Source organism: Odontesthes bonariensis, chromosome 23 (assembly GCF_027942865.1).
Source record: "Odontesthes bonariensis isolate fOdoBon6 chromosome 23, fOdoBon6.hap1, whole genome shotgun sequence".
Taxonomy (NCBI): Eukaryota; Metazoa; Chordata; class Actinopteri; order Atheriniformes; family Atherinopsidae; genus Odontesthes; species Odontesthes bonariensis.
Window position 1 is genome coordinate 8893365 of NC_134528.1, and position 15672 is coordinate 8909036.

The window sequence follows — 15672 nt, forward strand, 5'->3', positions numbered from 1 at the left end:
ACAATATTTCCTAAGTAGACACGTTTTTTTTTTTATCATGTATTTACTTAACATTTCTACTTTTTTTTCATATGCAAACTACATGTGTGTATATGCTTATAGGGGCACATTGGCATGAATGCAAGAGTTTAATCCTTGTTGAGGAAGAATGGGTAAGTTGCCATGTTATGTTCAGGTTTCTAATCTTTGTCAATATTTCCAAATGAGTACTAATTCATTTGAAATACTTTTCCTATGGTTTTTGACTGAGCTACACAGAGCTCTCACCAGAACCCCATCAGGCCCATTTGAAACACCAACTGTGACCCAGACCATCATACCGAATGGAAACAAAAAGAAAAAAATGGGGTAGTAAAAAGTAATGCGTTTCTTATTTTGACATGTCCTAGCAAGGAAGCCACAGGAGCACTGACTGATGTCACATTCCACTTAGTAAATGTCTTTTTTTGTTGTGCAAATTGCTGCATTTTCATCATAAATGTTTTAAATCCAAGCTGTGCTTTTCCTGCCATGAAAATCAATATACCTGCAGTGGAAAAGGTCTATGTAGGAAACAGAAAAAGACAGGGAAGATCATCTTTAGGAGAGGAGTAAATATATAACGTGTGATGTCATATGTTATTTGTTTAGTCTAAAGAAGTGAATGGCAGTCTTGTTAAATTCAGTATTTTGCCTCGTGAGCAGTGTGTTTAAGTATGAGAGGGTATATATTGAGACTGGTAAACACTGTAGGCACTTCTCCCAACTGGTGTTAACTTAAAGCAAGAGAGTTTATTCTGCTTATATGAAAATATGTGGTTTCAATCTATTTACATTGTGTCAAAAAGGAAAAATCTTGTGATAATTTTCTGATAAAATGATATGGACTTTAAAAATTCGAGAAATCAATCGTAAAATTCTAACTCAAATGTTACTGTGAGCCACCCCTCATTTCAACACAATTGGCAGGAAAATTAGAAATAAGTGCAGTGGTTTAGTGACACTTGCAATCATAAATGAGAACACAGTATGTAAGGCAAATACAGAGTTTGTACACTTCAAACCAGATTGAAAGTCAGCATTTGGTATGAACAACTTAATTTTTCAAGAAAGCATGAACCAGTGGTTCCTGGAGAGGTGGGTATACTCTTAATCTGTGGGTTTCCCTGAGCAACTTATCCAGCAAAGGATAAACAATCTTTAACATAAACAATGACAAGTAAGACTATTTTTTCTATATTCAGTCATCCCTAAAATCCGTATTTACACATCGTCACCCATCTTCTGCTTGTTGACATCAGGAAACAGTACAAAATGAATGCCCTAAATCTTGTGTGTGACCCTAACCAACCCATCAAATGAAGGCAACTAGCACTACTGAAATGCAGAGAAAGACGGGTTGCGTCTGCCATTGTGGGAAAATAAGAATGGACTTTGAACGCAGTAATAAATATGGTACACATCAAAAGAGAACATTTGGGAGTGGATACACTCTATGATGACTGAAAAGTAAGTGAACCCTCTTAGACAGGCTCTCTGTCATTTCTTTAATTATTCTTCAGGAATAGTTCTCCAGGCTTCTTGAAGGACATCCCAAAGCTCTTCTTTGGATGTCGGCTGCTATTTGTTCCGTTCTCTGTCTGCTTCAATAATGCATCTCTCAGCTTCTGTGTCAGGTCTCTGCTGGATTTTTTCCTCTTTCTTAAGGACATCACTTTCAGATCCTGTTCATCTGCTGTAGATAGTTCTTTAGGCCTGACACTTCTTCTTTTGTCCTCCACTTGTCCAGTTTCCTCAAATGTTTTAAGGACACACTGCACACCATGCTGAGATATGCCAAGTTTTCAGCTAACAGCTCTTTGGGAATCACCTTGTTGCTGCAGAAATCCTATTTTCTGTCTTTCAGACTGTGTTATCTTTGCTGTTTTTCATAGATGCAACTAAATAAATGGGAACAAATTATGCATCTTTGTGACAGGCTGCTGGTAATAAGGTGCCTAAAGATACAGTTTAAAATTAGTTCTTAGCTAAGTGTCTATTTTCATCTGAAAAAAGTCAGGTACAAGGCCTTCAGAGAGCCTGGAAAACTATTTGCTGAAGACCACCTTTAAAGATTACGAGAAAGTCTGGCGGCTTGAAAACAAAATCAAAGAAAAGAGCTTTTGCACAGTACTTTTTTATTCCAGTTTTCAACAATTACCATGAGAAGAATAATGTCAGACCTTTCCATTCTGTCAGTGGTGCTCAGCAGCTGCAGTTGTTGGAAAATTGTGATACAAACTGGAGTAAACAGCGAAGTGGGACTAATTTCAGGGGCGGATTAACAGACATTTGAAGCTTTCGGTAGTATGTTTAGCACAGTGTACTGGTGTCACATTTATAGAGTGTGCCTGTTTGTGGTAATGAAGAGGAAAGTCTTTTTTTAAGCCCCCTCTGAAGTCTAGAAGAAATGTACATGAACATGTGCTTTTATAGGGGCCCATTTTCGGTTTCCTTGTGTATTTTGCTGGGCAAACACCCGTGGTGGTCCTCATGTGCCCGACTTCCTGGAGAACAGCAGAGAGTTCAGCAGGATGCCGGTGGCGACTGAGACGTTTAGAGACTCAATGCCGGGGCACAGTTCCCTACCAGCTGGGATGGTGAGCAGGGTGTGGCACAGAGAGAGCAGCTCCCGGGACAGCCCATCCGCCTCACCTCCCATCAGCAGCAACGTTGGTTTGGTCATTTGAAAGTCTGAACACTGAATGACTGGAATATGGGACTCTCCTGCCTCTGCTCCCACTGTCCCAACCGCCTGCCAGCCCTGTGCCACCTTTAGCTTCAACATATCCTCTAGGTTTTCATATCCATACACCCCCAGTACTTCCATTGCGCCTGAACTGGCTTTGCTGACCACTGGAGACAAAGGGCAGCTGTGGCGAAGACTGCTGATGACCCTGTCCACACCGAGGAAATAAGCAGAGCGCAAGATGGCACCAAGATTCATTGGGTCCTGGATTCTTTCCAGGACGAGCCACAGAGGGGTGCTTGTGCCTTTTCTGTTGGATGGAAAGTCCTCACTGAGGTATCTCAGAGTACTTGCTTGCAGACAGACTCCTTGGTGTACTCCCCCAGAGGACATCTTGTCCAAATCTTTCTTGCTTACCCTACTGATTTGTAATCCTCGCCTATGGGCCTCCTCACAAACCTTTAACACGGAAGCCCTCGTTGAGGTCTCACCGTTTCTCACAAACAGTTTACAGGCCTTCCTTTTACCCTGAGTGAGAGCCAAGAGACAGGGAGCAACGCCAAAGACAATCTCATAAGTCTCTGCTTTGGAGTCCAGCATTGACTTCTGTTTCACCTGCCTCTCCCTGTCTGCAGGGAAGTCTTCCAGACACAGTTTCCTGAGTTCAGATGATACTCTGAAGTTCTCTCCCCTCCCCTGATTCCTACTCTGCAACAGTGGGACCTCATTTTCCAAGGCTTTAGTCTGAGCTGACCTCCCACGAACTTGGCTTCCTTCAGACACAGCAGGCTTGTCCGGAACACTGGAGGTATTTGACCGTCTGAGGCGTCTCCTTGTTGCAGGGTTGATGCTTCTGTCCTCTGGGCTCAGGGCGGCGACTGTGACATGATACGAGGCAACCTGAGAGCCCACTCTTGAAACCGTGGTCAGTTTTCTGCTCCAGGCGAGAAGAAACTTGTGCTGTTGTGCACAAATGGATACCAACATATTCAAACAGTTGTAAATATGTCCAAAGAAAACTAAGTCTGTCCCAAGGTAACTTGCCTTAGCTGCCTCATAAGTCCAATAATCCACAGATCAACTCATGTGTCCATAATTATTTCGGTTCTAACTGCCACAGTTTTCTTTGAGGATGATATAGATTTATCCTCTCTAACATACACGTTTGTATCGTTGCCGTGACCTACGCACATGTGCAAGGCGAGCTACGTCAAGCAACATGTATTTTAACCGGATGTCAAGAGGTTTTTCCCATGAAAATAAAGCTATATTTTTTTCATATTTATTGGAAAAATAATCAGTGGAGATTGCGAGATGAAAAGAAACATAAAATCAGTAGCTTGACAAATTCCACACGTCATATCTTTAAGCAAGAACCTCTGATAATGGCAGTGGCATGAAAAAGAGTAAGTAGCTATATACTTAAACACAGGTCTATCAAATAAGGTGGTCACTGAGTGTTGGCTATTCATTATTTTTTAAATAATGATAGTCATCATACACAAGTGTATTTGGTCTGAATATTTTGTATAAACCCTTTCAGAGTCCTTCTTATGTTTTTCAGTCAATATAAGTATAGAAAATATGTAAAAGTTTAAATAAGAAATTTGGGATTATTCTACTATTTATATTCTAGTGAAGATAACAGCCATTTATACTGGAATCAGATATTTTAATTTTGATATCACCTTTGCATTTATTCTACAAGTATTTCATTAAAGCTCTGAGACTAGTTAACTTAACATGGGAGTTTTATTTTGAGGGCTTTTGCTCTAATGTGTTTCCTGTTTACGCAATTTGACGCAACGGCAAAGTTGACGTCATCATGAGGTCATTTCCCGGAAGTGCAACTACTGCAACACGGAAGTGTTGGAAAGAAAACAAATAATCGTTTAAATTTGAGTCGAGTTAAAGTCGGAGGACGCCCAAAGTGCCGTTTATCTTCTGGATTGTTGTGGTCTCACCGACTGGTCTGATTCACGGTGAGTGTTAGAGGCTGTAGACCGCTGGGTTTGGACCGTGGACTCGTATCATGGGAGAGACGCTTTTGAGGGGACGACAGCTGAACTAAACACGGCCGAAAAAAGACTCCAGGCCTTTAGTCACATAACTAAACACTGAGTAATATAGTCCAGCAAACAAGGGAGTTGGTGACAGGGCTAACACGACCGAAACCGCGTTATTATTTATTTTATGTACGTGAAACTGTTTACTGTGGGTTTCTTTTTTATGATGGACAGTAAAGTTGAAAATCCCCCATTTTTTTCACAACTATGCAATTACCTGTAGCTGACAGCGACAAAAATTAACAATACTGATATACGATTAACTATATAAGCAATATTTTTAGCAGAAAAAGGCACAGTTCTACTAATTTTCATGTTTCAACCAGGATTTAATACTTTAACTAAGCATAGGCTAATTCTCATCATCAATCAATTTTTCTACCATTGTTTTTCATCAGTTGCCTAATACAGTTTCCCTAAATCTAAGATTACATCTTCAAATGTCACAAACCCAAATATATCAACTTCACTTTTATATATAACAAAGAAGATCCTCAAAAATTGGAAGATGAGAGCAGCAAATCCCAGGATCTTCGAGTGGGATTCAAATAATTAGCTGATTACCGGAATAGCCAACGATTCGTTTTCTGAATTTCCTAAACTTTCAAAACATGAATTATTAAACGTCTCTAAAACAGAACATTTAAAGATCTATACTTATATTTTCTATACCTGTGACACAGCAAACTATTAATTAGGAGGGTTTCCTTGGGTAGATGTTCAAAACAAAGGAAGCTGTAAATAATCGTCTTTAGTGGAGTGTTTACTTTAAAGAACAAAGAAGCCAGTTCCTTTTTCGTACCTTCGGGTTTCATATTCAGACTTTATCCATTCTTTAAACTTCTCTTAGACTTTCTTGCTTCTACTTGACATATATCAGCACCTAAATATCTAAGGTGCGTACCGTATATCTCAGCAATAGATCATCTTTATTGGACAAAGCTTTAATCAGGTCTGGTTTCTTCAAACATACTATCACTACTGTTAATTGTGGTAATTGATTTAATTTAGCTCTGTAGACTGTGATTATTTAAATTAGGGCCTCTGGTCTGTAAAACACCCTAAGAATTATGGCTGTCGCATTTTGTCAGGCAAAGGGATGACATTTAGAAGATATTATGGACAAATATTCTATTTATTGTAGCATCACATCAGAAAGAACAAGGAAAATGTTCATCACATCGCTCCTAGGTTTGTCGTTTAACCAACAGTAACCACTATGATGACATTTTTGAATATGTATGTATATTTTTTGACAGCAACTGAGTACTTTTTTCTAACATTTTGCTTTTGTTGACTATAACCAGATGGACTTCCTGTTTGGGAAGAGGAAGACTCCGGAGGAGATGCTGAGGCAGAATCAGAGGGCGCTCAACCGAGCCATGAGAGAACTGGACAGAGAGCGAATGAAACTGGAGCAGCAGGAGAAGAAGATCATTGCTGACATCAAGAAAATGGCCAAACAGGGACAAATGGTGAGTTGAAGGAAGCAGTGCTTCTGAATGATGAGATATTCGTACAGGAAGAAAACCTGACTGTTGTTTTGTGTCATTTCAATCTTTACAGGATGCAGTGAAGATCATGGCCAAGGATTTGGTTCGTACACGGCGCTACGTCAAGAAGTTCATCATGATGAAAGCCAACATTCAGGCTGTCAGTCTAAAGATACAGACACTCAAGTCCAACAACAGCATGGCACAGGCTATGAAAGGTGTCACCAAAGCCATGGCCACCATGAACAGACAGGTCTGTGTCTGATATGCGCTGAAACGCACTGCACAATGCAAATAAGCCATACACCTCTTTGTTGAGAAGTTCTATTTGTTTAATTTTTACAGCTGAAGCTGCCTCAGATTCAGAAAATCATGATGGACTTTGAGCGACAGAGTGAAATCATGGACATGAAAGAGGAGATGATGAATGACGCCATCGATGACGCCATGGGCGATGAGGATGATGAGGACGAGAGGTAAGGGACCTCCGCCACTCACTCCCACACCCCCCAAACAAAATATGCACCAAAACTAATACGTAAAATAGCTATATTACATCTTGTTTTTTTAGTCCTTTTCATTGTCTTGTCTCTACATATAAGCAAAACCAGCAGCTACTTTGGCATGGGGGCTTGAAAAAGGGGGAAACAGTTAGCCTGACACTGTCCAGAGTCCCAAACTGTTTCTTCAATTCAGAAAAATTAAGATATTTGAAAGCAAACCAGTTAAGAAATACATCTTAGAAAGACGAAAGTCCAGTAAACCGGTGACCTACAAGTTCCAACACCACAAAGGAGTCTTGTTGCATGATGTGGTTCTTCAAGAGTCTAAAAGCTTCAGGCAATCTGGCAATGGCAATTTAATTTGTATATCGTATTTCATTACACATTAAATCGGTTTGCTTAACATAGAAGGACAAAACATGGGAAATAAGACAATACATAATACATTACATTACATACAGATGCTCAAACATGCAGCCACAGGTATTAGTTCTATTCCTGTGAGAAAAGGAAAGTTTTGACTTTAGTTTTGGTTCTGCTTTAAAATCAGACCGACTTCTCTTTGTTTTATGTGGAAAGTCTCACGTGCCTCGGAATATTAATGCCTCACTTGTAACACTTCACACACTTTCCTTGTTCTTCTGACAAAGTCAGTGAGGCAGAAAATGAGTTGAAAAGTTCAAATGTGTTCAGTAAAGAAGGAGTAAAATGTCGTCAGCACAGAGACGGGAGCAGTGGCTTTGTGTAGTCTTTACTTGTTGTGTCATAATGACTCCAGAAAAGGGCAAAGCCCTGCTAAGCTAAGTGGGCAGCCACCCACTGTGTCCAGTTGCTTATACGCAAATAGATTGTATGCGTATTTAGGTCCAATGATGGAGAATTGTGCAGAGGAAATGGGAGCGAAAAGTACTCATATTGTCACTTCTGTTGGAAGGAATGTGTAGACCAGATAATCAAGATGCAGCTGAGGCACAAAACTGGAAGTGTGTTGTGTTTCTGTACTACACTATTCAAGAGCCTCAAAGTCGAGACAGATGTTGTAGATCAGTCTCCTTAGTTGCCCAAATCTATGGAAACTGTGGAATGGGCTCCTATCGTTCCAAACAATTCACCCTCCACAGCCCGATATAACTGACCCAGTTTGTGTTTTGTGTTCGGTCTGATTTGTTTCTGATGTGTCTGCGTTTCGGGTGCAGCGACGCCATCGTGTCCCAAGTGCTGGACGAGCTCGGTCTGAATCTGTCCGATGAACTCTCAAGTAAGAAAAAAAACAGTGTGTCAAGGTCGTTGATAAACCAGTTTGTGTTCTCGGGGTATTTTTGCGTAACATCGAATGCCGGCTGTGTGTTTGTTTCAGATCTTCCGGCCACCGGGGGAAGCCTGTCGGTGGCTGGAGGAAAGAAGGCCGAGCCTCAAGCCGCTCTGGCCGACGCAGACGCAGATTTGGAGGAGCGTCTGAATAACCTCCGGAGAGACTGAACGCACAGTGACTGTCAGACAAGCGTACTGTGGCAAGGTCGTTAATACAGATACAAACATGCTGGAATCTCAGTCTAGATTCTTTGGAAGGTAAAACCGACCGGCTGTCACGGCCAACAAGCTGCGTTATAAAGGTGTACGGCTTTCTGTTTGAGGTTTTTTTTTGTTTTATGTGTATTATGTATCTTATCAAGGAAACAAAAATATTACAAGGGTCATTGTCCTTCATAAGTCTAGCAATTTGACTCAACCAAATGACACAGATTTACTAAAAGTGAACATTTTGTTTCAGAATCTGTGTACACACTGACTTCTCAAAGCATGTTTTCACAATTAACACTAATTACATAATATTTAAAGGAATCCAAATCATAGCTGGTAATATTACAGAAAATAAAATTTTATATATTGACATTTAGAAATATCAGCGCATTTTGTACACGAGGCAGGTTTGGTGTTCTTGATGTGATCATCATAAAATGATCAGCCTTTTGATTCTGCTTATTAGCGGGAGCTGCCAGTTTAGAGGATCTTGCAGAAGATGGTGAACAAAGCAATTGTCTCTCTAACAGCTCGGCTGACTAAATTCACTAAGAGAACGGTTTATTTTACAAAGAAATATATGTTCAGCTGCTTCTGAAGCAGTGGAAAGACACTCCTGCATTTTGCCCTGTTTGTCAGTGTTTTTTTCTGAGAGCATTTTTCACCAAAATGTTAATAAGGAGTCGTGGTGTCTCCTGTTTTTTTTCTTTACTCAATAAACATTTTTTTTTCCATATTGAAATAACTGTTTGTGTAATTAGGGTTTTCTTTTGTCATCAAAGAGCACTAACGAGTTTTAGAATGACTCCCGTGTTTTATGTACATGAACAACTCTTAAATGGATCACCTTTACACAAACAAAACAACGCCCATAAAAATGAATTCAAATCTGCATGGAAATAAGAGTTCACACTTCATTTAACTTCATTCTAGCAGAGAGGACTGTCTGCATTTAAACAGACCCGTAAAGCTACCTTGCAGTGATGGAAGCAGAACCAGATTTGGAGTGAATGCTTTAAACAAGAGAGAACTTGACTCCAGATATTTTATCACAGCTTTTTCTTCTGTTGTCATTGGTTCAAATGTAGCATTGTTGACATGCCAAGACAATACTGCTCTGTTGGAGTAGTGCATTGCATGACAAAAAGAAGCAGCCCTGAAATTGTCCTCCAACCTTTTGTGACAGTTTGGGTATTTTGAGGCAAACCATGCATGAATTAGCAAGTTAGCTCAATGCTATTGTACAAGCTAACGAAACAGAGCAAGCCTTTTCTCTGAGAAAATATTTCTCAAAATATTTTTGTAAGATTGCGGCTGCTCGCGCACTCTGTCCACATTTCATTCATCTTCCAATAGGTGGTGCTTTTAAATCAATAAAGCCCCCCCTCCTATGTTTTAAACCTTCACTAAATGCCTGCAAATAATGCTTACAGCAGTAATAAAGATAGATATTTTGTGTAAAATGGTCAAGTTAATCTTTTCAATTACATTTGAGCCCCTGAAAGTTTGGCCTAAATACTGAAGAGCTTTCATTTTTTAAACCCTTTCTCCAATTTGGATGCGGATAGTCTCAAATTAGAGATGAGAGTTAAAGCTCATCTTCATCAGACAACTGTAACATGTTTAGGTAAGTGGTTGTCATGTTAACATTCCTTATAAATCATACAAAATAAACAAATCCACATCATAGACATTTTTTTTATTTAAAAAAAAAAAAAAAAAACTTTCAAAACTGTCAATTTGTCAACATACAATTATAGAACGATATTGAATGTACTCAACACTTTCAACATTAAATAATAAAAAAATAACAGCCATGTTTTATGTACATTCGTTTCTGAAAGCTATGTACAGGAACAAAAAAACCCAAAACAAATCAACTGTGTATTTTCCAAACGCTGCCTCGACAAAAACGCCTGACAGGTTAAGTACTGAAGCTGCAGAAAGCCGTTGCATCATAAGCCGAACAGGTTGAGCAAAAGCAGCGAGGAGGAAACGCCTGCAGAAATAAATCACTGCGACTGAAACTGAGATTAGCTCAGAGAGGCCGCGATTAACTGGCAGCATGTCAAAGAGCACCTGCGAACATTGCTAGAACTACAGATAGAAAGCTCATTAGTCATCTAAAACGTCTCCCTTGAACATCAGCCAATGCAAGAGATCAACGCATACGCATAAGTTGCCTAATATTTACTGGATGTAAGCTTCTTGTTAAGATTGGAAACACGAAAACCACTTCATGAGGAGGCTGTTCAGGCTTCAGTTCTCGCTGAACGGAGCAGCTAAAAGTCATGCTTTCAAAGAACAATAGTCTTTTTTTGTAGCCCAATGAGCGGAGATTATTCTCCATTCTGGGGTCAAGCCATGCTACCATCTTATTTTTGCAACAGGTAAATAGAGTCCATGCAACTCACATAAAAGTAATAGAAACAAGGAACAGAATCACTGAGTTTAAAGGCAAAATCGTCACCAGTCTAATTTTCCCTGCCTTTGTTTTCATTAAGGAAACCCTCAAGAGAACATCGAACCACCATTTATTAGCTGTTGCTTTACATTGGCTTGGCTGAAGAACTAAGATTTTTTATTTAACTATATGTAATCATGCTGGCTCAAAACTCCCAACATCACACGACTTTGATGAAATCTTACTGAATTTGTGTGCGAACAACAATATAAGCGATACACACCACGATAACAGTTGGATTTTGACTATTTTTTTTCCACTTAGGCAGGAAGAATGCACGTGGTAAACATACCCACAGCATGACGATGCAACTGTATTGCTTGTGATGAACAGTTTAAGCTTCATATTGAGTCTAAAGGGCGACAAATGCCCCCTCCCCACACGCTCAAGTGTACAGTTCCCGGGTTATTCTGTGGGAACACTAAGCGTAAAAGCAGAAAGAAGCTCCCCCTTTGTGTGATAAAAATCTGTTTGGATGGCACAGCTTGAACAAAACACATTTCAAACATGTTACAGAACATGCACTGAACAGCTGCTAACACGGGGGCTGTAATCATGCAGCATCAACCGTTTCCCATGTCACATAATTTTCCGATATTTTGCAGGAGATCAGCCGAAGTCAGGCTGGAAGCTGGAAGCTGGAAATGGCAAAAGTTCACCGAGGAGTGATATGTCCAACCCCAACCTCCCCCCACAAGACAAATGGAGCATTTTCTAAACCAGGCGTTGAGCGGCATCTCTTCGCTGTTAATGTAGTATGGGTTTCACTTCCGACAGGTCCGGTGAGGCGTGTGTTTTTTGGGCACCTCGATGCGGCATCGGCTTCGGTCATCCAGCCAAGGCAGCTCAAAGTTCCTGGAGGGGAATGCCATTTGATCAACTTTCAGTTCAGAAGTGAAAACTTTTGAGAACAACTTTTGTTTTCAAATTCTTCGGGGGACCAATCAAGCTCGGAGACTGATTTCAGATCCTTTATAGTCTGAGCTTGACACCCAAAATCAAATCATTGGTGAATATCTTCTGTACGTCTGAATGTTAAAAAAAAAAAACTTTAAACCTCAAGCAGAGGTCAGAAACATCCACATTACCTAAATCAGGAACCTGTTTGGGTCTGTTAATAATCTGCAATCTTAATCTTTTTTTTACTGTGCGTGAGAACATATATATTGGGTTCAGAAAATGTTAAAAAAAAAAATTTAAAAAGTGACACTGAGTGAGCTGTGCAGATTTTCAGGGAAAACTTAACGCGATTACCATTAAAACTCAAGTTAAAGTTAAATAGTTAATTTAACTGCACAAACGAACGAGCCAGTAATGCTCTACCAATACTTTAAGGTTTTTATATCCCAGGAAGGAAATCAGACTTTTAATGGGCGTCCTTTCATTTTTTTTCTTAACCAAAAGTAAGTTAGACATTCAGATTTCCCATTTGTCTTGAGCGCACCATCAGTATAGCATAATGGAGCAACAGGAAAGTCCAGAGTTTATGGAGCGTGACTGAGGAATTATGACGTTGTTACTAAGTGACCAGCTGCACCTGTTTAACAACTATGACGTGTTCAACGTATGACTCGAGGCCGATGAACTGCAGATACAAGTACTGGAGAATAAATATATTCAAATATTTTCCTATAAGATTACTCTGTGATCTGAGCTCTCTTATATTGTAATAACATGCTCCAGGGGTTATAAGCACTACATATTTCAAAAGAGGCAGACCCTGAGTCCAATGGGTCACTCCACACCCTAAAATAATCAACTTCAAAAGAAGTGTTATTAAGAAACTTTATGTCAGATTGTGAGAAAATAGTATAACATGTCTGCTTAAAATTCAACATTTTTAAAGATAAATCTCACTGACAAGCAGCTGTCCTTACAGCAGTGTAAAACAGCCACACAGTACGTGTGACAGAATTAAAGGAGAACACCTCGAACTTACTGTTGTGAGAGTTTGGGCAGCGGCCGGCCAAATGCAACCACAGGCAAGAAGGGAGTGATCACAATAGTTTCAACTGGAAGAAACAAAATATATGAGTAATAAGTCTCTTGAATAAATTCAAAAATCATTTCTGTTGCTACATCGTCTTGCACCCAGTTTTATCCAGGCGTACTAAAGCCTGCTGCTGTACCGTCTTCGGTGTCGGGATAGAAGGACGACAGATCGGGCTCAGTCTCCTGGACGACTTTCTTCCTGTTCATGCGCTGCTGCAAACGCTGGAACACGCGCTGCTCTCTGATTCGCTGGATGTCCCATCTGAAAACGGACACAAAGATGGTGGGAAAACTGACGAGTTAGGATCAAATCACAAATCAGTGCCTTCCTTTAGAGTACAACAGAGCCGGTGGGCTGTATGTTTTGTCTCTAAGCTACAACAGATGATGAGGATGATGATGATTTACTTTCAATATTGTTTTTGAAGGTTTATCATAAGTGTAGTACCTTAGTGTACTTGTATATATGTGAATTTAGCCTCCACTATACAATTCACTTTTTTAGTTAAATATTAAATACGGTAAACTTTAAAGGGAAGATAAAACCATTTGAGCATTTGTTTACTGACTGTTAACAACAACTGTACAACGCAGGTGTCATATTGTGTTTGATCTGTAAACAAACCTAAATGTGACCATTTCAGTTGGCACACAAATATGAATTTATTTCAAATAACTTCAATCTGTGATTGGTACCTTTTCCTCCTCTTCTCATCCAACTCCAGCTTTGCGTGGCGCTTCAAAAACACACTGTCGTCCAGTGGCTTGATAACAATGAAGACAAGTTCACATATGTAATTCTAAAATTTAAATGGTTTTTGATTTAATGTGAGAAAACTCAAAATGTTTCCTTTCAAATATGCCTCACCTCAGGGGGAGTACAAGAAGAGTCCTCTTCCAATGGCTCTATATAGTTTTCCCTCCAAGAGGGAACTAGCATGCAGAAAGAATAAAGGAAAGGATATCATTCATAGATGGTGTGTTCAGTACATTTGATGGATTAAGTGTTTAAAGGTGGAATATAGGTTAGGCTTACAAACAATCAGCATATCATGTACTACATGAGGAGTCCACTCACTGGCCACCTCTTCCTCCTTTTTAGGAGAAGTCTCCCGCAGAGGGGAAAGAGGAGGTTGGTTCCAGCAACACAGATACATCTCTGTGGTAGACATGAAGGGGAGATCCTCCATCTGACAGCTCAGCTCAGACTCCTCTTTGCATGGGAGCAAACTGTCCCTTTCTACCCCAGACCGCACTGGAACAGTCTTCTCTGGGGTTTCCTTACTGCGCAGCTCTCTTTGGTTGGGAGAGCCGGGCTCGATTTCAGATTTCTGGGGACTAAGCTTTGCAGTTTTACCCCGAGATTTCTGAATTTTTGCATCTCCAAAGCAAGACTTTCTGTGTGCAAAGATAAAAAAAAAAAATGAATGCAACAATATGACGACAAAAAAAAAAAAAAAAAAAAAAAAAAAACTGGGAAAATCCATTTGCTGTATCAGCTGTAGTTTATGCTACCTTTTTTGACCTTTGCCACCCCGGCTAAATGGGAGTGGAGTGGCTTGGTTGGGTTGTGGACCCTCCTCTATGTCCAGATCCCATATGTCCTCTTTGTCAGGGGTCCATGGTTCCAAGGGCTGGAAAAGGCGCTTGTCACGGGGAACATCCTTCCGTGTGAGCTGGAGGCGCCGCTCCATACGCTCAATGCGTGCCAGTAGCTGCAGAAGACAAGGACATTATAAAACAGTTAAATATTTGTGTCCTGGAAACATAGCAACACATAGAAAATAAAATACTTGTACATACTGTCTCCTTATCTGCTTTGAGCTCATCTATCTCCTTGTCCTTGGACTGCAGCTGCTGTTGCTGCTGTTCAATGAGGTCCAGTTGGAGGAGGAGGATCTGGCGGAGGCAGTTGGCTTGTGTGTGGGGATTGGCAGGGGTTTTCCTGATGTTCCTCCACTTGCCCTCAGAGGAGAGTTCAATGGATGCAGTGCCAAGAACTCCAGGGACAACCCCCTTCGCACTGTCATCCGCACCAGCATCCTTAGGATTATTGTTCACAGTCATCTGAGGATTATCCATATTGTCAACAGAGAGGGGTTTACCTTTCACTGGGGTTCCCTCACCCCCCATTGGTCTGACAGGGGACAATACCCCCACAGTTTTTTCTCCTTTAACTATTTCTGCAACTTTGCTTGTCATGTAATTCTGATCTAAGTCCTTTGATTTACTTGGGTTCTCGCCCCTCTGCACGTCTTGAACATCTATATATATATATATAAAAAAAAAAAAGTCGCAGGACTCACGGTGGCGACGCAAAGTGAGTTTAGTCAAAGTCAACAGTGTCAGCGTTCTGCTTGAATCTTGCTTTAGGAAACAGCGTGGACCACAGAGTCATGACGAGCACAACGACCTCTCATCCTGCAGCGCCTCAGCGGTGCGCTTTGCCATGTGAACGTAGCTGCTGTAGGAAAAAGAACAATAAAGACATTTATCAGCTTATAGTTGTGTAACCGAAGGCAAGCTGCCTTTAACTTCGGAGCAGAACACTTTCGACATATACTGAAACCAAAGATGACTACAAGATTAAAGTGTGCATCCTTCACCTAAAATCAAGCTAAGCTACATTAGCTCTGCGTTCATAAACGGGGAAAATGGCTCAGAAAAGAAAGTAGTCAATTCCAGAGGAATTCAACTCATAAGTGCTGCGCCCAGGCAGACATTTTAGCGTGAGGGCTTCCAACAAGGACTCGGGAGTGGCTGTGTAGGACACTGGCAGCAGCCATCTCCTCCATTTTGGTTCTCGCGAAATCACGAAAAACAATAACAGCTAGCTAGCTAGCCAACGTTAGCCGGCTAACTTCACCTGCACACTGCGTTTGCGGAGCGAAACGGGTGTAACGTCCGTGTCGTAACACTAAGTTTA

General features: G+C 40.6%; 3 protein-coding genes across 3 annotated transcripts; 1 reads left to right on the forward strand and 2 right to left on the reverse strand.

The window, feature by feature from the left end:
• Positions 1 to 927: 927 nt before the first annotated feature.
• On the reverse strand, positions 928 to 3909 carry mrm1 (mitochondrial rRNA methyltransferase 1 homolog (S. cerevisiae)). Its single transcript, XM_075457245.1, has one exon. It carries the CDS (start codon positions 3692 to 3694, stop codon positions 2510 to 2512), a length of 1185 nt encoding a protein of 394 aa, XP_075313360.1. The 5' UTR covers positions 3695 to 3909; the 3' UTR covers positions 928 to 2509.
• A 617-nt stretch (positions 3910 to 4526) lies between these two features.
• On the forward strand, positions 4527 to 9036 carry chmp2a (charged multivesicular body protein 2A). The gene is made up of 6 exons (XM_075456763.1): positions 4527 to 4689; positions 6081 to 6248; positions 6340 to 6519; positions 6612 to 6742; positions 7966 to 8027; positions 8127 to 9036. The coding sequence occupies exons 2-6, from the start codon at positions 6081 to 6083 to the stop codon at positions 8246 to 8248; spliced, it is 663 nt and encodes a 220-aa protein (XP_075312878.1). The 5' UTR covers positions 4527 to 4689; the 3' UTR covers positions 8249 to 9036.
• A 950-nt stretch (positions 9037 to 9986) lies between these two features.
• Positions 9987 to 15034, reverse strand: msl1b (MSL complex subunit 1b). The gene is made up of 8 exons (XM_075456762.1): positions 14550 to 15034; positions 14262 to 14461; positions 13825 to 14144; positions 13615 to 13679; positions 13443 to 13510; positions 12884 to 13008; positions 12694 to 12766; positions 9987 to 11609 (listed from the first exon to the last, which is right to left on the reverse strand). The coding sequence occupies exons 1-8, from the start codon at positions 14946 to 14948 to the stop codon at positions 11519 to 11521; spliced, it is 1341 nt and encodes a 446-aa protein (XP_075312877.1). The 5' UTR covers positions 14949 to 15034; the 3' UTR covers positions 9987 to 11518.
• Between the last annotated feature and the right edge of the window lie 638 nt (positions 15035 to 15672).